The sequence below is a fragment of the Tenrec ecaudatus genome, chromosome 2, assembly GCF_050624435.1.
Source record: "Tenrec ecaudatus isolate mTenEca1 chromosome 2, mTenEca1.hap1, whole genome shotgun sequence".
NCBI classification, from domain to species: Eukaryota; Metazoa; Chordata; class Mammalia; order Afrosoricida; family Tenrecidae; genus Tenrec; species Tenrec ecaudatus.
The window spans coordinates 146741074-146764086 of NC_134531.1; the positions used below are offsets into that span (position 1 = coordinate 146741074).

Consider the following 23013-nt stretch of genomic DNA (forward strand, 5'->3'; position numbering starts at 1 on the left):
TCAGTCCTGCAGCCCCAGAGCACGGAGTTGCCTCCATGGAGCAGGATAAGAAGACGTATCTCAAAATGGGCTTGATCAGGCAACCTGACCTTTCCAAGCATGCTGCTCCCAGGATCACCCCACCCACCCATTACCAGCCACAAGACAAAAGAGGAAGAAGACACCCAGCCTTCCTAGAGAGCCTTGGGTGCAAGCAGGGATGCTGTAAGAAGAACAAGTGGATAGCCGCTTCCTGTGTCCACACTCCCCTTGGCGTCTGCCCTCTGCCCCAAACTCGAACACTGTTTGAACAAAACTAGACCCTCATCATAGGGAAGCCGTCCAGTGACGTTTAGGTTCAAACACTCATTGCCACCAAGTCAATTCCTACTCATAGGGACTGACCCACTTCCAGATGAGGTACGGAAATCAGGGTGGGGGCAAGGGTGACTTAATTCCTCCGGCCCGTCTGTTTCCTACACCCACATTGTATGTCTTTGGAGAAACTTCCCACACTGGCTGTGAACTGCTAACGACTGCGCTCGGGCGCTGAAAGGGGCCCTTTTCCTTAGCTGCTCAGTTGGTTAGTAACAGGCTCGATGCTGGGAGGGGGGAAGAAAAGGAGGGATGTTCTCTGAAGAGCAAGAGGGCAGCTGGCTTCCTTCTCAGCTGTGTGGGTGGCAGTGAGCTAAGAGGTCCCTGTTCTCTTCTCCATCAATCAAGGGGGCAATCATCGGGGGCCGGAGGGGGGCGGAGGAGTGCAATTGGGAAAAAAAAAAAAGGTTAAAAAGCAAACCACACCACAATGACTTCCAAGTTACATGACTTTGTTGGTGGCCTGACGCTCCGGAAACCAAGCAGGGAAAGGGGCCATTCTAACTTGCTCCCGCTCTTGGAGGCACTCAGTCGTTTTGCTTTTCGCAGGGCGGACGCTCGTGGAGTGGCGATGTTTCGTGCCCTGTTCCGTGGAGGCTTGGCCTCGCCTGGACACGTCACCACACAGTCTTGGCCTCTCTCACTGGAGAATGGTGGTCAGGACAGGAACCTCGGACTCCACAGGCAAAGACAGCATCAAGCAAAATTGCGTTAGCTAATAGTAGCCTTGTTCAAGTTATTTCCTCCCCTCTGAGACTCAGGGCCTCATTAAGCTGGGAATAATAATATTTTATAAGATACGATGATATATTATAATAATATTATCTAATACCTCCCGGCGGCGTTGTGAAGATTAAATAAGATTCTAGAAAGGAAATGCACTTCAGAACTGTGAACATCCTATGAATGTCAGGTGTCACTTTTTTTTCCCCCTTTCTCTCCGTTATCTCTGTATCCTCCTTCCATTCCCTACTCCCCCATGGAGCTCTGTGTGGCACCTTCCTTCACCCCAGAAGGACTTAACATGTCCACAAATTAACTCTTGATTGCCATGGCCTTCATGAACGTGCCCCTCCTCTGTCATCCTGAAGACAGGGCCTTTGCCTGTCTGCTTTCTCAGGCTAAACTGTAAGATATCTTCCTTGGTGGCACTTCTTTTCACAACATCCACATTCAATCCATCCACGTGATCTAACATACCCTGGATCCGGCCATTTCTCGTCACTTCCTCTGCTCCCACCCTAATCCTGGCTACCATCATCTCTGGTCTGGACAACTGCAGCGTTTACCTAAATGGTCTTTCTTCTTCCACTTGCGATGCCCAGGTCTTCTCTCTGCATAGTAGAGTCAGGTTTCTAAAACATGAATCATCTCCTGTCACTGCCCTGCTCAAAACACTACCTTGACTCCCAAACTTACTGCGGCCTGCAAGTTCCCACAAGATTTAGTCCCTGCTGCCTTCTTCAATCTCTGATGACTGTACTGCAGCCACAGCGGCCTTCCTGTTCCACTTAGACCCTCAGTTCATTTGATGTGCTCTATCTGATCCCTTCTTGTCTCCGTTCAGATGTGCCCTCCAAGAGAGACCTTCCTTGGGCCACCTTCCTGAAACAATCCTGTCCCCTCTGATTCTGGACCACATCGTTTTGTCTTGTGTGTGCCTTCGTGTTACTTAGTTCTGAAATGGTTTCATGTCTTTGCTGTGTGTCAGTCTGTCCCTTGCTCTTCTTCAGAGACTTGGCTCCTACTTGACACAGAGTGAGAGCCCAGTGAACATTTTGAATGAATACATAAATGCTCATGCCTCTTCTTTTTTTCTCCCCACTCCCATTTTATTCAGGACATGGATCTAGAAAGTGATACGGAAAACGCCATAAATACTTGCTGTATGAGATGAAGCAAAAATGAATGATACCAACAAAGAATGCCAGCCATTTAATGCCTAACTAGTCCCAGGAGTGTTTGTGTCCTCAAACAGAAAGCTTGAATTTCAGGCATTGTTGACCAATGGAAAAATTTCAGGTCATTGAACTGATGGGCTATTTTTGGACAAAGTTGCTATCCCATAACTTCTTAAATTCACAAATACTTATTAAGGCCCTTAAGATCTCCTTTGATGCCAAAGTTGACATTCAAATATGAAACAATGGTGGAAAGTCTTTGTTGCTTTCTAAGGAAATAATTGTGGATTGCGAGCCAGGGGCTGGGGCTTCCATCTCAGACTGGCCACTGATTAGGTCCTTGGACAAGTTGCTTAAGATAACCAACATGCACCAAGCAGCTAGCAGGGCTCGTCTAGATCTGGCTCAGTGCTAGACGCGGTACTAGACGCCGCCGTAGTCACACACAACCTTTTTGCAGCCCTTCGAGGCGCGTACTGTACGTATCCATTTCATTGACAGGGAGATGGGCTATGGCGCCTGAGGGCATTGCTCTAAATAGCTGAGGGGCCTGGATTCAGACTCAAGTCAGGGCGAGTCTGCGCTCCTGTTCCTTCCACTTCTCCCCCATAAGACATCTTTCATGGCGGTGCGTTGTGAGGGGAAGAAACTCTTGAACTCCCAGACACTGCGCGCTAAGGTCCCTTTCACACGATTTCTTCTCATTTTTATGGATATGGGGGGAAAAGAAGAGACATCTACCACAAAGAATTTGTTTAGGACAACAGTTTAATTAATGGTCAGAGGGCAAGCGCGGAAGGTCCAGTCTCACACTCTGCCCTGACCACGCAGGGACGGACGCAGCTCTGTTCCTCTCTCTGAGCCTCAGGCACACAGGTGTGGAAGAGCACCTGCCTCCTCAGTTTGGGGAGACTTACATGAAGGGATGCCTATAAAGTGTGCCGCCGGGGGTATGAATGCTGCTATATGTCCATAATCCTAATAATGATCTTTATTCACTTTTTTCCCCCTTGTCTCCAGGGAGACTCAAAGGGAAGCCCAGAGAAGAGGCAGGCTTCCTACTGTCGGCCAATCGCCATTCCCGTCTGCAAGTTCAGGGACTCCCAGGGACTTGGTGCCAGATCACCCCATGCTGACAGGCTCCATCAGAGGAGCGGGAAAGTGCAGTTCAAAGGCAGGAAGCCCGAGACCTTCCAGAAACATTCCTTTGGGAAACAAAGATTGCTTGGAAAAGCCCAACCCAGTGTAAGGGCTGGGGGGTGAAGTTTGGAAGCAGGAAGGGAACCCCCACAGACAATTCAAAGTAACCCACCACTCCACAGTTATCCCTAACATCTTTAACTGTTTTCTCTGATATCAAATCACATATGGGCATTTTACAGAATTCTGTGTATTGAGGACAGGGAAAGAACCTGCAATCAAGGTATTTCGTTTGGTTTTTAAACCTTTTTACCAAAGTGTGAGAGGGGTGTACAGATGTCTGTCCTCTGAGTTCCTAAGTGGAGAGGAGACTCAAACTCAACACCAACCCAAGGCCGAGTCCTGTGCTAAGAGGTCACACGTGTTTCCAGTTCTGTCTGTACCAGTGTACATCCTCTGGCCTGGCCTAGAATTGGGAATCCAGGACAGAGTAAACCCCTCAGGACCAATAATGAGAGTAGTGATACCAGGAGGGAAAGGGGAAGATTGGGTACAAGGGGAACCGATCCCAAGGATCTACATATAACCCCCTCCCTGGTGATGGACAACAGAAAAGTGGGTGAAGGGAGACATCAGACAGTGTAAGATATGACAAAATAATAATAATAATTTATAAATTATCAAGGGCTCATGAGGGAGGGGGGCTGGGGAGAGAAGGAGAAAATGAGGAGCTGACACCAAGGGCTCAAGTGGAAAGAACATGCTTTGAGAATGAAGATGACACCATATGTACAAATGTACTTGACACATGGATGGACGGATGGATTGTGATAAGAAGAGTTGTACAAGCCCCAATAAAATTATTTTTTTTAAAAAAAGAAGGTTACACCTGCCTCCAACTCTGACAACAGCTGTTCCCCCCAAACACTCAACTTCTCTCCTGGGTCCCATGCAGACTCATAGGCCATCCTCTTGATTGTGAGGGTCAGTAAGGATAGGAACAAGGTACAGTTCAGGACCAGAAATGTTCAGGATACAAACCTCGGGTCAGGAGCACTTCTCCACCGTGCCCAAAGTGCACATCTTCCACTGGCCTGCAGCCTCTCAGCCACTGTCCCGTTCAATATTGCAAGGCTCTTTTAGTGCTGCCGGCACATCCCAAAGGGCAACCCAACTGCCTCCATCTATAGGTGCTCAGCTCTAGCTCCAGGGTCAGAAAACTTAATCACCCAAATTAAGTACCCAAAGGCATCTCACTCCACCAGTGAGTCGGCTGCCCAAAGACACTTAGCTTGACTTGTTTAGTGGGTCGGGAAGCCAACCACGCTCTCGTTGCCGCTGCTCCTTCTCTGGTTCATAGCTCTGTCTACTGCACTGAGGAAGTTTGCGTCCGAAGGTCATGCTCTACTCCTGAATCTGCTACATGTTAGTGAGATGCCTCCTTTCTGCTTCTGAGATGAATCATTTATAATTTCCAAACATCTTATTTGCTTGATCCACTCAGCAATTCTATGAGGGTTACAAAGACTGTTGTAGAAGAACCATACCAAGTAATTGACTGTATCACAAGAAGCATAATATATATATGGAACATTTTACAAGTCATACTTAATATATTTTCACAAAGGGAATATACCCATATGGCCAGTGTCCAGATCATGGAACATAACATCATCAGAACCCCAGAAATGCCCTTTCTGCCCCCTTCCAGTCAGAATTTATTCCAGTAAGGGACTGTTCCTGGCCTTTTTCACAACAGATTAGTTTTGTCTGCTTTTGAATTTTAAATAAATAGAATCACATAGCATGTACCCTTTAATATCTAACTTCTTTCATTCAGCAGTATGTGGTGAGATTCATCTATATTACTATGAGGTTTTTCACTGTGTAGATATTCAACACTTTATTTATTCTTTCTACCACTAATAAATTCTACCACCTGGACTTAGCAAACATCTCAAGGAACGATTTGATGCATTGAACCCTAATGACGGAAGATCTGATGGGTGGAAGGCAGCAAAACCATCATTCACAAAGAAAAAAACAGTCATTAAAAAGATAGGAAAGAAAAATAAGAACAATGTACACTCTATAAAGGGGCTATGAGGGTGGGTGTGAGGCGGGAAGGGAGGAAAAAAAGAGCTGATACCAAGGGCTCAATGCAAAGTGTCTAGAAAAGAATGAAGGCAACATATGTATAAAGTCACCTGATGCAAACAATATATGTATTGTGACAAGAGTTGTAAGAGTCCCAATAAAATGATCTTTTAATAAAATAAACAAACAAATAAATAAATAATAGAATGAAAAGGAAAAAAAAGACAGAAAATAAAAAAGAGATCAAGGTGGATGTCAGAAGCAACTCTGAAACTTGGTCTCAATCATGGAGTAGCTGAAGCAAATGGAAGCTTGAAGTGAAAGAGCTGAATATAAAATGTCAAAGGGCAGCTCCAGAAGACAAAGTCAAATATTATCGTGAAGGGACAAAGCCCTAGAATGGAAAGCCAAAAGGGAAGAGCGGTGTTCCGCATCTCTTAACCCTAAAGAACTGAAGAAAAACATCACGCCTCAAGTTGCAATCTTGAAAGATTCTATGGGCAAAATATTGAATGCTGCAGGCAACATCAAGAGAAGATGGAAATAAAACACTGCATCACTGTACCCAAAAGAAGTCGTTGACATTCCACCATTTCAGGAGGTAGCGTATGAACAAGAACCAATGGTGCCGAAGGAAGAAGTTCAAGCAGACAGCACTGCGTGCTAGCCAAAACCAAGGTTCCAGGAATTGATGGAATACCAATTGAAGTGTTTCTGCAGCTGATGAAGCAATGGAAGCACTCACTCATGTATGCCAGGAATTTGGAAGACAGCGACTTGGCTAACTCATGGGAAGAGATCCATATCTGTACCTGTTCCAAAGAAAGGTGACCCAAGACAACCTCAAATTATGGAACAAGATCATGGTATCACATGAAAGTAACATTGTGTGGAAAATCATCCAACAATGGATGCAGCAGTCCATTGACAGGGAGCTGCCCGAGAGGCAGGTCAGATTCCGAAAGGAATATGTAACACAGAATATCATTGCTGATGTCGGCTAGCTCTGGGCTGAAGGCAGAGCATTCCAGAAAGAGGGTTGCCTGGGTTTTATTGAGCATGCAAAGTCATTCGACTGTGTGGACAATAATAAACTATGAATAGCCTTCAGAAGAATGGGAACCTCATTGTGCTTATGTGGAACCTGACCACGAATCAAGAGGCAGTTGTGCAAACAGAACAAGGACATAGTGCATGGTTTAAAATCAGGAAAAGAGTGTGTCAGGGTTTTATCTCCTCACCATACTTGTTCAGCATGTATGCTGAGAAAACAATCCGAGAAGCTGGCTTAGATGAAGAAGAATGAAGCATCAGGTTGACAGGAAGGCTTAGTAACAACCTGAGATATGCAGATGACACGCCTAGCTTGCTTAAAGTGAGGGGTGGTGGCGGCGGCGACTTTGAGCACTGGCTGGTGAAGATGAAGGACTGTAGTCTTCAGCATGGCTTAGGACTCAATGTGAGGAAGACCACAATCCTCACCATGGACCAGTAGGTGACATTATGATAAATGGAGACAAGGTTGAAGTTGTCCAGGATTTTGTCTTGCTTGAATCCACAATCAATGCTCTTGGAAGCAGCAGGCAAGAGATCAAACGACACGTGGCAATTAGGTAAATCTTTTGCGTAAGACCTCTTTAGAGTATTGACAAGCAGGAATGTTATTTTGAGAACTAAGGTGCGCCTGACCCAAGTGTGAAAGTTGCACATTGAACAAGGAAGACTGAAGAAGGATCGATGCATTTAAATGGTGGTGATGAAGACCGAAAGCACCATGGGCTGATCACAGGACAAACACGTCTGTCTTGGCATCATGGCTGCGACAACGGGCTGAAGCACAGGAACTATCCTGAGGATAACCCAGGATCGTGCCGCGCTTCGTTCTGTGGTCCACAAGGTCACTGTGGGTCAGAACTGACTCGATGGCACCTAACAACAGCAACGACACTAGTAGGTCTGGGGGTGGGGGTTTCCAGTTTGGGGTTATTATAGTGCTGCTAAGATTCTTTTTGTTCACATCTTTGGGTAAGCATATGTCCTGATTTATTTTGGACCTATCTCCAGCAGAATTGTTTTTTTTGTGGAATTTACATGTTTGGCTTTTGTTGCCACAGCTCCCCAGGGTTTTAAAGGGAAACTCGATATAAATCCTCAATCTGTGTGTGCTCTTGGAGAAACTTCAGAATGTCTCCATTCTCCAAGGGAAGAAGATGGCAGGGGCAACCCAGTATCACCACTTCCAGTCCATCCAGAATGCCATGGTCACGCGAACCACCCCCCACTTCCACTTTTATCCTGTCATCAGCTTCCACTCTCCCCAAGAGAGGCTCTTCTCTGAACACTTCCAGGGAAGCACTGGATCTTATGTCTGTCATTGTTTGGTCTTTGTTTGGATTTTGATGGATTCTTATATTAATTTGTTGTCCACATAACAAATTCTGAGGGCCTACAAGGTAAGAAAGACAAAAACCTTCACAACTGGACCAATAGATAACAGCATGATCAATGAAGAAAAAGTTAAAGTTGTCCAGGATTTTGTCTTGCCTGGATCGATAATTAATGCTCAGGAAAGCAGCAGTCAAGACATCAAATGACACTTTGCATTGGGTAAATCTGCCGCACCAGATCTCTGTAGGGTGTTAAAGAGCAGGGCTGGTACTCTGTGGACTAAGGTGTGCCAAGACCAAGACATGGTGTTTTCGATTGTACCATATGCATGTGAAAGTTGAATATTGAATAAAGAAGACTGAAGAAGAACTGATGCATTTAAATTGTGGTGCTGGAGAAAATCGAAAGTACTACGGACTGCCAACAAGACAAACCAATCTGTCTTGGAAGAAGTAAGGTCAGAGTTGCTCCTTAGAGGTAAGGATGGTGAGGCATCCTCTCATCTGCTTTCAGCAAGTGGTCAGGAGAAGGCCCTGCAGAAGGACTTCGTGCTTTCCCTGGAGAAGGACTTCGTGCTTGGTAAATTGGAGGGGCTGCAAACAGAGGAAAGTCCTCGAGGAGATGGATTGACCCAGTGACTGCAATGACGGACTGGAACAGAGGAACCATTGGAGGGTGGCTTAGACCTAGGCGGTGATTCCTTCTGTTATGCACAGGGTCACTGGGGGTCAGGACTGACTTGGTGGCACCTAGCAACAACAGCCTAATCAAGCTATTTTAGAATCTAGGATTGGAGCAGGACTCGTGGAGCTAATTCCTACTAGGAAGAACAACAACAGAATGTTAATGGTACCGGTGCTATGGAGGGCAAGGTGTCGTAGTTATCTAGAACTGCCCTAATAGAAATACTAGGACTCCTAAATAGAAATAGAGGTAGCTTTAACAAATAGAAATGCATTTTCTCACAACTAAGGAGGCTGAGGTCTGGCTCAAGGAGAAGCTTCTCATTCTGAGGGTTCTGGAGGAAGGTCTTTGCCTCTTTAGCATCTGCCTTCTGGATACCTGGAGATATTTATGCACCTTAGCATCTATCTTAAGCCTCTTCTCTGCACGATTGTTTGCTCTTTTTATACCTCAAAAGATATTGACTCAGACACAAACGATACTAATCCTATCTCATTAACATAATAAAGAAGCTATTCCCAAGATAGGGCTATAATCACTGGCATAGAGGTTCCGATTTGCCTCACATATTTTGGGGCGGGGGAGACACAGTTTAACCCTTGTTCTTAATTACAGAGTAGTTACAGGATCGCATGCCTCACCTGCATGTGAAGGTTGGACATGGAACAAGGAAGACCATGGAAGGATTGATGCATTTGACTTGTGGGGCTGGAGAAAATGGAAAGTTCCACGGACTGCCAAAAAGACGAACCAATCTTGGAAGAATTAAAGGCCAGAAGGCTTAGAGGCAAGGATGGCAAGATTTCTTGGACATGTTGTCCAGAGAGACTGGTCCCTGGAGAAGGACATCATGGCACGGTAGTGACATCAATGGCTCGGGCACAGGAGCATGCGTGCGGATGGTGCAGAGCTTTGTGGTGTCTCGATCTGTTGAGCACCGGGTTGCTTGGGTTGGAGCCGACCTGATGGCATGAACAATAACAACAGTTCTGCCCATCACACACGCTAAGGGGGTGGGAGAGGAACGTGCTTGTGTACAACAGGGAAGGCCTAGCGATCAGGTAAGATCTACATGTGCTAAAAGGATCACTGGCTGTTCTGTTGGAAATCCACTATGGGCAGCAAGATGAAACAGGAAGACAGAAGACTCACAAAGTTCCAGACAGGAGCCGAGGATGGGCAGGTGACGGTAGTGTCAGTGATGAGAAATTGATGCCGATGGGCCTCATCTCAGGCTACGCTGACATGATCTGCTGATGAATTTGCTCTGGAGCATAAGAAGGGAGTCAACAAACATTTTTCACCAGGAACCAAGCCAAACCATGTCCTGTTGGTTGAATGTATATCGTTCCCATTTATCACCAGCTGAACTAATACCATTCTCTTCCGTTTCAGAGGTAATATGGTTTAAGTCTTAAGATGAAAAAAAAAAAGATGAAATAGTTGGTGCCTGCTTCCCAGCGTATAACAACTCTGGCAGGTTGTGTCACCTGAGCTGTCTTCCTCCTGGGCATGCATGGGAGAACAGTCAGACTTCTGTCACAGGGTTACTGGGCTGTTGAAACAGTGCACATACATAAGCCAAGCATCGAATCTAACACCGAGTCAGGACTTTAAAAAGAAAATAGCTGTGTTAAACCAGTTCCCAGTTAAAACAAGCAGACGGCTTCTATGGAGTAAGGGTTATCTTTATTTGAATTGCAAAGTACAAATATGAACCAGGTTTAGAAATACAGGTTGTAACAGTTCAGAAATGGCACCAGAAACTTCCAGAAGGGACCAAGACAGCATACCTTTGTAGTTTGGGTAAGGTGGGTGGGTTTACACCAAAGCTTTCCCCACCTCCAGCCTCGGTAGAAATTGGCGGGCAACCAATGACCAAGAACAGTCCGTTTCAAGGCTTCTCGCTCCTCCTTTCCTCACTGTTTTCTTTTGCTAACACATTCCACAGACTGTCCTCTGCTGCACTGGCCCCTGCATGGAGTAGCACCAGAAGAATGGCAGGAGTAAGAAATGTCTCGACACAAAGCAGAGTGAGCTCCTATGAGCTGGGGGTCAAGGCGGCGGAGGGCCAGGAAAGCTACAGGCCTGGGAGCCCAACCTCTTGAGATTTGGGAGGAAGAGGACACGGGAAATACTGATATCTGTTACGCCTTTGACATCAGCACCTTCAGCTTTCAAAACACACGGTAGACAAAATTGCCTAGGCAAGACTGCAGTCCAACTCATAGAGTGGATCCGACAAAGTTAACTCCTACATCCTGACCGTACAGAACTCCCCCCTGCAGCACTCTGACCCTAGAAGATCTTCAGAAATGCAGACAGACAACAAATTACTACAGACGGGCCACAGAGCCACTGTGATTTGTGGCAGAGGACTGTGGCCCTGAGCCCAGTGATGAGGATGGAGGGTGAAGGGCCAGGAAATTGCCAAAGTAACAGTCTAGGCACTTGAAATATTATTGTTAGATTGTTAAAAACTAAATAAATTAACATACATAGAATAAAATAAATATATAATTTAAAAGTCATTTTACAAACAAACAAATAAACAAACAAAAATAGTTGTTATTTTTCCATCTGGGCAGAAGTCCCAACAATCAGAGTTCTTGGGCTTGTGTTATTTCACAGTTAGCTCATCAAATCCAGCGCTGGAGGGTCCAAATGGCAGATCCCTTGGTGATTACTTGAGTACATGGCTTCTCAGTCTTTGTTGTTTGCCTCGAGTCCATAAATCTTTCCTTCCTCCTCTGCTTCTTCTCTGTCTTTCAGTCAAAGATCCTGGAGCATATGGAATTGAACTGGCATTTGAATCCAGACGATAAGTATTTAAACAAAGTATGGGGGTAAGTGAGGTTTGGTGGCGGGGCACCAGAGGGGCATGAAGGGCCCTTAGTTTTGCTTTCTTCTGACTCAGATCCCATCGGACATATTCTGTTTGGCACTTGAAGGCTCTGGTGTTTGGGCAAAGCAATGATGGACGGCCCAGCCTAGGTAACCACCGGGGACAAGGAGTCCTCTGGGCCAGTTGTGAAGCCCTTCCCCTCTGCACAGGCTGCGACCACCTTGAGTCTTCTCAGAGGTAGCAGTCCCCAGCTGATTCCTAAAGCACAAGAAGAAAGCATTTAAACCCCCGAATCTCCCAGTCCAGCCTTAAAGGGGAAGGTGGAAAGGTCATCTGGGGCTGGGGTGGGGGGAGGGAAGGGATGAGTGGGAAGAAGACACTGTCCTCTCTGACACCTCTCTGGCAACACACACCCTAAATGGGGATGAAACACCCATCGCCTTCCTGAACACAACTGTGCAATGTGATGCTGACTCCAGGGTAGCCTGCCCCCACCCCCATCTCCCAACACTTAGATCCAAAGACTTATTCAGCAATCCTTGAAACAGACCCATGAAAGGTAGGGATGGTGCCCTGGGACAAATAGTGAGCCGTTACCTTGAGTGCAGGTCTCTCTCAGTGGGAATTCGTCATGCCCAACTTCACTTTCTCTTCATTTTCCACATTGTAGCCTCCTCTCCTATGGTACCTGTGCAAGACAAGCTTTGTGAGCGAGCCCTGTTTGCTGTGTCAGTGGAGGAACTGTGGCACACGATGCAGGTCTTTACCAAGAAGTCTACCCCATGCTTCCTTCCACTATTTGGAAAACCCCAGAAGGTATGGCAGCCCAACAGAGCCCTGATTAAACTTCCGAGAATGCCTGTCTCAAACAGCAGGCTATAATTTCTAGAGGGCTTTCACTTCGTTCATTCACCTCATTTCACTGAGCTGCTACGGTGTGGCCAGAGTCAACAATAGGAAGCCACTGAGGTGTTTTGCAGGAGAAAGATGAGCTGTTTGCTTCTGGAGAGAGTTCATGCCCCTGTTATTCTGCTCTGCCTTTGAGGGTCACTGAGACAGAATCAACTCAATGGTGGTGGGTTTGGATTCACATCTTTCACGGGGTCCTCAGACAGCAGCCTCCCAGGGTAGATGAGAAGGCATTCAAATCGTTGAAAGCTTATAATCCTCAGTAAGATGAGGTAGCTCATTCCAGGTCTCTCAGGAATTGAGCTGCACTGAACACAGACAGGCTACTTGGTAGGTCTCCCCCAACCTAGAACATTATTTGGATCAGAATCATGGCCTGTGGCCCAGATCATTCAGAATTGGAAGGAAAACTCAAGAGCACCATCTGTGCCTTGATCACTAAGTCACGTGCTACTGTCACCCAAGAACAAAACCAGGAGAAGTAAATGTGTCAAGGGGAGGCTCCATGGGTGGATTTCTGGGCTATAAACAAAAACAAACAAAACCACTATCATTGAGTTGATTTGACTCATAGTGACCCCAGGTAGTCTATACATCTTGACAAGGGCAGACAATCCCATCTTATTCCTGCGGAGCAGCTGGTGAATTTGGACCTCCAGCTTCATAGCTAGCAATCCAAGGCTTCCCCAACAGGGCCACCAGCCTCCTTTGCTGGGTCGCAGAGGCAGGCAAAGAAGCCCTACGCAGAACAGAACCTGCCGCGGCCTGGTACGTTGTGTCCAAGAGACTGGACTCCTGTAACAAAGAAGCCAGGCTCTTGGAGAACTTGTACCCAGGAGGTCCGTCAGACCTGGGCCAAGATTTGGGGAGGTGGAGGCACAGGACTCATGGGATCAACGACAAGAAGACCCGGGAGGAGGAGGAGGGGGAAGGGGTTGAGTTCCAGAAACAGTCTGCGAGGAACACCGATACTCACCTAAACATGAGAAGCACCACAATGACGAGCAGACAGACAGAAGACAGCACCACAGCCACCACGGCCAGGATGGTTGTGTGGTCATACGCATACAAGGGGTTTTCCACTGGGAGGCTCAGTCCGTGGCACCTCTCCCCATGGTAACCTGGCTGGCAGCTGGGTCAAGACAGGAAGAAGAGAAGAGAGAGAGGGTTAGTGACGTGCCCTTTCTCTCCTGGCAGTCAATCCCAGACCGTGGTCTCTGCCCTTCCCCTATCTTTCTTCTTTGGTAGGAAACTCTGCCAAAGTCCCTCTGAAATGCTCCATGGACGTCCTCCCTCGTGCCATGCCCTCCCTTCCCACCATTCTTTCTGGTTCCCTGGCCTGCGAGTTCTGCTCCAGGCAGGGAAAAAGTGAGCGGGGTGGTTTGAAGGTCTCGGTTCGTGGTGTTCCATGTGTGACTGATTTAGTACACGTGTGCTGACATTCGACTTCAGCCCCCTGAACGGGACTTGGGCACAAGAGTTGGTGGGTTGAGTAATGGGATTCAGTATCACTTCTTGTAGGGAGGCCCCTCAACACCCCAACCCAGAAATAAACCAGCCTTCCCATCAATGTTCCAGCCCTCGCTGCCGCTGCCCAGCCTATTAATAGACCCGGACCCATTGCCAAGAGTGGTTTTTCGCTCAAGTTCCCGTCATTTAACTCCCAGCTCCTCCTGGATGCATTGCCCAGCGTGGGAGCCACAGGCCTTGGAGCACAGCAGTGGCAGGCCTGCCCTTCACTGCAGGGCAAAATGCACCAACCAAGAGCGCCCCTTTCGGCCCAGGTGCTCTGTCAGAACCGAACCGGCAGCACTGCCCTGGCTGGCTCTCCTTGCTCAGGGGGAAAGCCCTACGGCCACTACCTCGATCGAAGATCACTGAGTGACAGTATTTCCTTCGCACGCTGAAGAAAACCTGGAAGTGCTTCCAGTTGAATAAGTATATCGCATCCCTTCCTTTATCTGATCCCCTTGCAGAGCCTTTGCTGCAGCTCAAACCCACACCAAACGCAAGGCCATCGAGTCGATTCCCACCCGTAGCCGCCCTATAGAACTGCCCCTTTGGGTTTCCGAGACTGTCACTCTTTAGGGGAGTAGAAAGTCTCCTCTCTCCCCCACGGAGTGACTGGTGGTTTCGAATTGGTGACCTTGACGTTGGAAGCCCAATGGGTAACCCACGATGTCCACAGTGCTCCTGGGATGGAGCTAGAAGGCCATCATACAGAAAGGCAGAGGGGTTTTCTCAAGGTCACCCACCAACCCTGTGGGCATAGATCCTCTGACGCTGAGCTCAGTATGCTGCCCACTCATTGCCCACCACTGCCTTCTCCCAGCCAGGAGTGCAGTAGAACCATCTGCCGGGGGACTTCCGACTATTGGCTTTCTGGTAGCGAGGGGCAGATTACCCACTTAAGCACAGGCTTACTTGTGTTGACTTACTAATCTGTAGTAAACAATTTCACATGGGTTGTTTTTGAGCCACACCTGAAGAATCTGCCAAAGATGCCAGGAAAGTTCCACAGAGCAGACCAATCCAGCAGAGGAGACAGGCATGTGGGCGCTGACTGAGGGGTCCTGGGTCCCTGGGCCTGCACCCTCCAACCAGGACCCGGAGCTCCCCTGGACAATGACCTGGACGCAGCTGTTTGCACTCTGCCAGACACTACTCATGCCTACGAGCTCAGCTGGGGCTCCTGACAACCTGGCAGGCAAGCAGAGCCCCATTTTACAGACTGAATGGGTCAGAGAGATTAAGTGATTTGCCAAACCTTTCACGAGGAAGCAGCAGTGAAACCCAGAACCAGAAATCAGTTTGGGGCAGGTTCCCAAGGTCATGGATCTTTCTACTGTGAACATTGCAGATTACACATCAGATGGGTTCCGGGGGATGCCTGACCCCGCTCTCTATGAGTACTGCTATTAATTCTTATGAATAAACAACAAAAAGTAGCCAACATGAAAGGCTTGCCAGGTGCCAGGGCCTCTGGGTGAACTGTTTTCCAAGGATCGTTTCATTTCACTTCAAATCATTTTAGGAAGGAGTTACTATTACCATATCCAAGATGAGACAGAGTCTTAACTGCCTTAGCCAAGCTGCCCAGGCTACACAGGTAGTGAGCGGTCCGGTCAGGCAGCCTGGCTGGCCCCAGAGACTAAGCCCTCAAGAGGAGAGGCTTAGGCTGTTTTGCACTCCCAGTCCCCCAGTCAGACCGTACAGGTAGTTACTCAACTGATAGAAATAAAGCTTGGCCTCAGAGCCCCGCAATTCAGTTACATAATCCCTCCACCCCCACCCTGAGTCAAAAGGATAATAATGTAAACATCCTAATATTACCTACCTCGCCCTCCCTTTGCAGAAGACTCCTGGCTTCCCCAGAGACTTGGGGGTGGCAGGGAAAGGGATGAGTACATTCCAAGCATCCCAGGAGGGGGGTGGGGATAGGGGGGGAGATCAAGTGTCGTGCCCGGAGCCAGCTGCCCATCAAACTGGGACACGTGTCTGTGACCCATTTCGGAACTTCGTTTACGACAGAAGCAAGATCCCTCTGGGCTCTAGGGTCCAGAGACATCTTCTGAACTGAGAGCTTCTTGTTCCTACCTCCATGAGGTGGAGGGGCACAGGGGAGGGGGAACCCCAAATACTTGAGAGTTCCAGACTAGTTTGGCTTCTATTCCTACCCAGGTGAGCTTGGACAAGTCACTTCACCTTTCCAAATTTTGGTTTCCTCATGCAAAACACTGGGATACTGGATGCCTGCCTCGCTGGGGCCCTCTGTCACCAAGGCAGCTCCCCATAAGGGATAGAGTCGAACCGATCCCCAGAGTGGCTGAGACGGTCAATCATTATGGGAGCAGATGGCCTCATCTTTCTCTCACACAGTGCCCGGTGGGTTTGACCCGCTGACCCTGTGATTAGCAGAACGATGCTTAGCCCACTGCGCCACCGGGACTCATTTACCTCATGAAAATCGAATGAGATAGTACAAGGGAAAGCACTTCAAGTCCAAAAGGTGTGTGGGTGGTTTTCTATGGGCAGTACCCTAGCCTGAGGAATGGGGTCCCAAAGTCAGATGGAGCCAAAGAAAACGGGCTTGCCATTCCCAGGGGGCCCTCTGCCACCATGCTCTCTGCAACTAGGAAGACAACAGGAAGCTCCCAGGCCCCTCTTCCAGCTGCGAGTCCCCCTTGGCCCTCTGGGCCTTTTCCAGCCATGGGATGTGGACCATTCCTGGGTCCACAGCCTGTCAGGAACTAGTCCCTAAGGGTGGCTTCTGGCTGATGACACAGCACGGTTTTCCTGTCACTGGTGGCTGTGGAGGGCTGGGTTAGGAAGCTGGCTAGCCTCAAGCTTACCGCGCTAGCCTGGACACGCCCTGGCCGGCGGTTCCTGGGTCTGGAGGCAGGGAGGATCCACAAAGGGCCCCCAGACGTAAGTGCCTAGATGTCATGCTTCCTCAAATCAGGAATTCTCTCTTTTTGCTGCTTTCTGTCCTGAGAATCCAGAGCTGAAGACAGAAAGCAGGAAAAAAGCCAAACAAGGCCAAAAAAAAAAAATCTAGCTCCCTGAAAAGTCTGCCTCACTAAAGCAGGCAGCAGATGCTCTTAGATCAAATTGCTATCCTGTTCCGAAACTCACTGTCCTTGAGTCAGCTCCGACTCAGAGCGACCCTATAGGGCAGCGTGGCATTGCCCCTGTGGATTTCCAAGCCTAACTCTTCGGGGTAGTAGAAAGCCTCATCTTTCTCCTGCTGGGCTAGGAAAAGTCTCCAGAGATCTCTAGGTCAACTGTTACCCTCCATAAATCCGCCCAGGAAGCCCAACACTCAGGGCAGCCTCGGGCAATGAAAAGTATGCTGGCCTGGGAGTCCCTGTCCTGTTTCTATCCTCTGATTTAGCTCTTGGTTACAGGAAATCACTTATCCCCTTCTGGCTCAAATTTCCTTTTCTCTTAAGTAAAGGTAGCAAGGCTGCCTACCTAGCAAACAGCTTTTGAGAACCCCAAGAGACAAATGAAATCCCCCCCAAAAAAATAATCTGTCTGGCATCAAGCAGGCACTTAAAACATAGTTGTTGGTCTCAACTCATATTACAGTAAGTGGAAACTATCAAGGTCCAGGGCAAAGGAGAGGTTCTGCCCCTTTAAGGTTATGTCCACTATCCCCAAGGCCACTGAGAAGCGGGCCCTGGGTAACCCTTATTGATGTACTCAAGGCTGAGGTGGCCTGTGGAGCTCCATGCTATGGGAGAAGAGTTTTACAAGGGTCCCCTTAAGCACCAGAGGCCCCAGAGCCATGTGCCAATGCCCTGGGCTAAGTAGCCCAGACAGATGCCTGGCCTCTATCCATCCTGACTACCCTCAGAGTCACTGCCTCCACCCTGAGCTAATGATGCCATTTTACAAATTTAAGACAAATATTTCCTCCCAGTCCCAAGATCCTGGGAGGGGCATTCTGGGGAGTCCCTAGGCTACTCCCAAGCAATGCCCTGACGAGGGTGTTATAGAAGACAAACTGGTGGCCAAGGACATGGTAAAGAGAGAGGGGTCTGAAAAAAAAAAAGAGAGAGAGAGAGAGGGGTCTGTCTGCCGATGTGCGATCCGAGGGGCCAAGGGAAAATGCAAAAGGACCTGCACCCATCACGGGGGGCCTCCAGCTTTCTTACAGGTGAGGAGGTGCTGCGTACCCGGCCGTCTCTTGTCCCTGCGCAGTGTCTCCCAGGCCACAATGCTCCTAGCCTCTCCACAGGGACTTTGTGCCCAGTGGAAGCGAGTGAATGTTTGCAGCCTGACGTGTGCTGTTGGCCTCGGGCACAGTGGCGACATTATGCCTGCCAGTGCCGTCATCCCTGAGGGTTTGCCAAGGCTGTCTTTTGCTGGGCTCTGGGCTCAGCCTAAGCAGAGCAGCCAGGGACCCACGGTCCCTCCACCCACACCCCTGCCCAGGGAAAGGGTGATGCTGCCTAATTGAGGGCTACCATCTGCTGGGTCAGGTTCCATTTCCTGAACAGAGAACATCTCCCCCAGCACCCCCAACCCACCCCCCTGGCCAAAGGCCGAGAGGAACACAGGAAAGGAAAAAGGCCCATGACCTCACCTCCCGTCCCTCATCAGGGTAAGACCGAAGGGAGAAGGGGGTCCCCTGTTCCCATAATGATGCGTCTCATGCTTCAGAATCCATCTGTATTGGCTCACATGGGTGCATACATACCAGAGTATGCACACACTTGCCCAGCAAGCGTGCAGCTGCACCTCATATCTGCCTACGGGATTTACAGGGCTTGAGACAAAAGACTACACGACTTCTGCTCCACCCAGGAAGTCCATTCTGTGTTGCTTCTTACTGGCTTCTTCCACCCAGAAGAGGGCACGCAGCAAGCATGAAGGACCTGCCCTCCAGGTGCCAGCTTTCCCATCCGCATGCTGCGATCTGGGCAAGCAGGAAATGGCCCCGCGATGCCAGAGCATCACAAATCCACACCACAGGAAATCGCATCCACTGAGGGGAAGCCCCTTCCACTGCTAAAAGTAGTTTTCCTCCCCTCAACTTCCGCCCAGAGGTTGAGTAGAATTATGAATCCAAGGACCCGTGACAACAAGGAGCAGTCAGGCTGACGGCGGAGGCTGTGCCGATGGGAGTCAGCCCAGGGGAAGGGCCACTTACATGCAGGATGGCGCCCGGAGATCCTTCACATATTTGCATTCTCCGTGGATGCAGAAGTCCTTGTATTTTCGAAGACAGGGGTCTCGCTTCTTCCCTAGCCCTTTGCCCTTCTTCTTCTTTTTCCCATATTCCTCTTTGCTTGGTGTGACCAGAGCTTGAGGCTTGGAAGAGAAAGCAACTGCAGGGAGAAAAGGTCTCTGGTAAATCTCTGATTCTCCTGGGGGACAGAATCAGAATTTGGAGGGAGGATCGGCAATACCCCTTGGCTCATTCCCTCCCAAAGGCTGAAGGAAGACTGGGCCATTCCAGAAAGTGGGAACACCTTGGGAGGAAGGCGAGGCAAAGGTGGATTCTGAGGAGGCCATCCCACACACTCCCTCGAAGCACCTGCTACCTAGAGGGCTAGCTTCTGTCACGTGCCTACCACTGACTGGGCAATCCCACCCAGCTCGCCTCCACCCCACTGTCTACTCCCCCCCTGCCCCCAGCCTCTGATAATATTCCCACTTGGTTCTATTTCGGCCTTCATCAGCCTTGTTTCCTGAGGCTGCATGCAGCGACCCACTTCCAGGAAGACAGTGTCAGAGACAAAAATTACTTCTGGGAAAAAGAACTTGGAGGGTGGAGAGGGTGGGAAGGGACACGGGGGAGGTTCATAAAATAAGGACTGGGCCCATGTCTTCAGGTGGTACCCACTAGCATCAGGATACCTTGAGTCCTGGGCAGAGCCAGCCTCAGGAACAGCAAGAAGGCTGCCACTGGTCAGGTTTTCTTACGTTAAGCAGGGTATTTACGCTGCTCGGTGGCCTTTGCACCTCTCCCACTTGCCTCAAAGGTCCTTTTACACTTATTCCAAATGTCCCATAGGTAGTTCTCTTGGGTGGGGGTGGGGCTCGGGCAGGTGGGACATTCAATGGCTAAGGAGATGGGAAGTAAGGAACTATCCAGGAGGAACTGGAATAATAATGAGTCCCCCTTTCTTTCCAGGCTTTGTGACAGCGGGGGGGGGGGGGGAAACCACCTCACCCACATGCTGGTAATGCATGAGCTACGCCCATTAGCCAAGGGGTCTGGCTCCAGCCCCACACCTTAACTCCTCTGCGCCCAGTAGGAAAGAGGTGCCCACTGCCCACCGCTCTAGCTATATGGTGGGCAGAAGGATATGCAGGAAAGTATTCAACTGGAGACGTAGACTCTCCCAGATGGAAGTAAACCCAAAGAGCATCAAGCATGGCCTTGTATTTTCACATGAAAATCTTGAGATCCCCAAAGAAGAGATGACATGCCCCCCCCCCACCAAGCTGCCTCCCAAACCCTCACAAGTCTAGAGCACCTGGGATAGATATCGTGCCCGGAATGAGGCAAAGAAGAAGAATGACAGTGGGCAGCTCTGAAGTCAGCAGAACTGTGATCCAGGCACCGCTGTGAGACCTTGAACAAGTCACTGGACCTCTCTGAACCTTGGTGCTCTCTGCAGGAACATGTGGACAGTGAGTCTACCTATCTCAGAGGGTTGCTACAGGACTAAATCAGCATGTCAAGAGCCCAGAACACAAGAAGCATTTAAGAAATGGTAGCAGTTTTTGTTTGTTTTTCAGGTGAATCGAATCTCCAAATCTGAAAAACAGCAAAGCCAAGAGAAGGAAGGGGAGGCAAGGGCAAGGAATCCTCCTTAGTCTCTAGCCCAGTACCCGGCCTCCCTGCACCCCCATGCCACCCCCAGAGTTCAGGTCAGGCAGGTGCTCAGCGGAGCCCAGATGACCAGGACTGTGTATATTTGAGTCAGGGAAGCCAAGCCAATCAGAGAGGGTAAGGAGAGAGTGGCAGGGTGACAGCCAGGTTCCGGCCAGGGAGTGAGTCAGGTCCGCAGAGGTAGAACAGCAGCCATGTGGGTGGGAGTGAGTCACAGCCTAGCCCTGCCCAGCCTTGGAGGAGAGGGCAAAGAAAGTCCGTTCCAGGCCATTCAGGCGAGAGGTGACCCCCAGAGAACTGCTTTAAGAGTCGGGGTTGGGAGCAGGCTCAGCTTCAGAGCAGATACTAATTTATACAAGACACAGGGAGAGCACCTACATGGAACTCAGGGCAAAGAGAGAGAAAGGCAGCCTGGAAGTAGGCGGAGCTAAACAGGTGGGTATCTTTCCAACCAAATAAAGTCATTTCCAGGGCTCTGGGGCTCAGTACCTGCTCCACCCTCCAGAGAATCCCTGAAGATGGCTGGGGACAAGGAAGCAGGTGATGCCCGAGGCTCTGGACTCTGCCCCTAACCCTGTGTTGGCCTCAACCACATAGATTGGCTGGAGGAGCCATGCACCTGGCCCTTCCCTGAAGGTGTCTTAGGGACTCCAGTGGTCAGAAGCCTCTGAGTTTGGGGGAAGATTTGCAGACCCTCATTAAGTACTTCAATACAGTCTCCTGGGACCATTGACAGCCTTCCCCAAGAATTCCTCATTCCCTTCCGTTGGCCTAACCTTGGGACAGCTGAGGACGGCGATTAAACCTGCACACCTACTATGTGCCCGGGTATCTCTATATTCATAATCTCTGGTATCCAGAGAATTGCCATTTGAGGTGGGATTTGGGGCTTGCACCCATTTTTACCCAGAGCTCTCAGGAATGCATCTCAGCTCTACCTTCTTCCTACTACTCAGCTCATCTCCCACCTTGGAGGGCTAACTGTATCCATCGCGGGGCCTTTGCGGTCTGAATTCCCCCCCAAATGACCACATAGGCAGGAAACTACCAGGCGAGTCCCAAGGGCATGGGGCTGAAGGACTCACATTCCAGGATCCCCCCTTCCCGCCCCCAGCACCACCCCTCTGTCAGGTCAAAAGGCTCTTCTTAGAGGTCCTCCATGAACATCCCGCAACGCTCAGGGGAGGCCCACAGAACTGATCCCAGATCCTCTATCTCCCAACTGCCTGCCGGAGACCGAGGACAGGTGGTCCCCACACCTACCTCTGAAAAGGTCCAGGTTTGTCTCATCCAAGGTTTGGACTTCCCGGCCCTGCGCATCTCCCGGGGGCGGCAGCTGGTCGGTGGACCCAGTGGGAGGATCTGGGCGGCCGGTTCCAGCCACCAGCCCTCTCCGAATTCGCTCCAGGCTCTCGCCGGTCACCAGCGCTGAAAGCACTGTGGGCGAGGGGCGAGGCCGCATCAGACCCCCGCCTGGACCCCCGGCCTCCACGCACCAAGGCCGGCTCCCGCCCACCAGGGCGCAGGGCGCACGGGCCCCACCAAGTGGCCCAGCCCGGGGGACGCTGCAGCGACCTTCCCCCTGCTCCCCCAGCTCGGCGCCCCTCACCCTCCCGACCTCCGGGGGCGTCGGCGGCTCTGTTACCTGTAGCCAGCAGGAGCTTCAGCACCACCGACGGCAGCAGCTTCATGGTCCCGGGCCCGGCGGAGGGGGCGGGCGAGCAGGCAGCAATCACTTCGGAGGCGACGGCCACCGGGCGCTGGCGTGCGGAGCCGGGCGGGCGGGCGGGGCGCGAAGATTCCGCCTGGCACGGTCTCTCGATACCAGCCGGGTGCAGACCTGCGCGGTTGCTCGCGGCCGCGGTGACACGGTCTGCTCACTCGCTCCGCCCGAGCCCGGCAACGCCTCCGTTCCGCTGGCAAGAACCGTGCAGCGCGCCGCTCCCCGGCAGACTGAGCGCTCCCGGCGCGCGGCGGGGAATAAGGCTCCGGAGGCGCCGGAGCTCCGCCCCGCCCCGCGCTGCCCCTGCCCCCGCCCCCTCCACGCCGGGACTGCCCCCCCCCCCTTCCCCGCGCCGCGCGGCGCCGCCGGCGCGGCCCCGGACCCCGCGGGCGTGGCGGGGAGGGGGCGGCGCGCACAGATTTTGGGAGCAGGCCAGAAGCGCGGGGGCCTGACTGGGAGCTCGGCCGCCAACTGGCAGGTGGCGGGGAACCAGGTTTTACCTTTCCCCAAATAGCAACCTTGAGATTGCTGAGCCTCAGCCCTTGAACGTCCCCCCACCCCTCCACCCCCTCGTCCCGTCCCTTCCCTCTCGGGGCCTGGTCCCTCCCGCGGACCGTCCCTC

The 23013-nt window shown here is 50.5% G+C and overlaps 1 protein-coding gene across 1 annotated transcript; it reads right to left on the reverse strand.

The window, feature by feature from the left end:
• Positions 1-10231: 10231 nt before the first annotated feature.
• HBEGF (heparin binding EGF like growth factor) lies at positions 10232-22630 on the reverse strand. Its single transcript, XM_075541653.1, has 6 exons — positions 22314-22630; positions 21932-22105; positions 18977-19154; positions 13295-13450; positions 12007-12097; positions 10232-11667 (listed from the first exon to the last, which is right to left on the reverse strand). Exons 1-5 carry the CDS (start codon positions 22357-22359, stop codon positions 12025-12027), a joined length of 627 nt encoding a protein of 208 aa, XP_075397768.1. The 5' UTR covers positions 22360-22630; the 3' UTR covers positions 10232-11667; positions 12007-12024.
• Positions 22631-23013: the final 383 nt, after the last annotated feature.

Excerpts from the sequence above, each read along its gene's own strand:
- HBEGF (XM_075541653.1), bottom strand. The coding sequence starts at position 22,359 with ATGAAGCTGCTGCCGTCGGTGGTGCTGAAGCTCCTGCTGGCTACAG. Across the intron at positions 22,106-22,313 it reads GAAGCTCCTGCTGGCTACAG|TGCTTTCAGCGCTGGTGACC; the intron begins GTAACAGAGCCG and ends CCTCGCCCACAG. Across the intron at positions 13,451-18,976 it reads CTCCGGGCGCCATCCTGCAT|CTGCCAGCCAGGTTACCATG; the intron begins GTAAGTGGCCCT and ends GTCTTGACCCAG.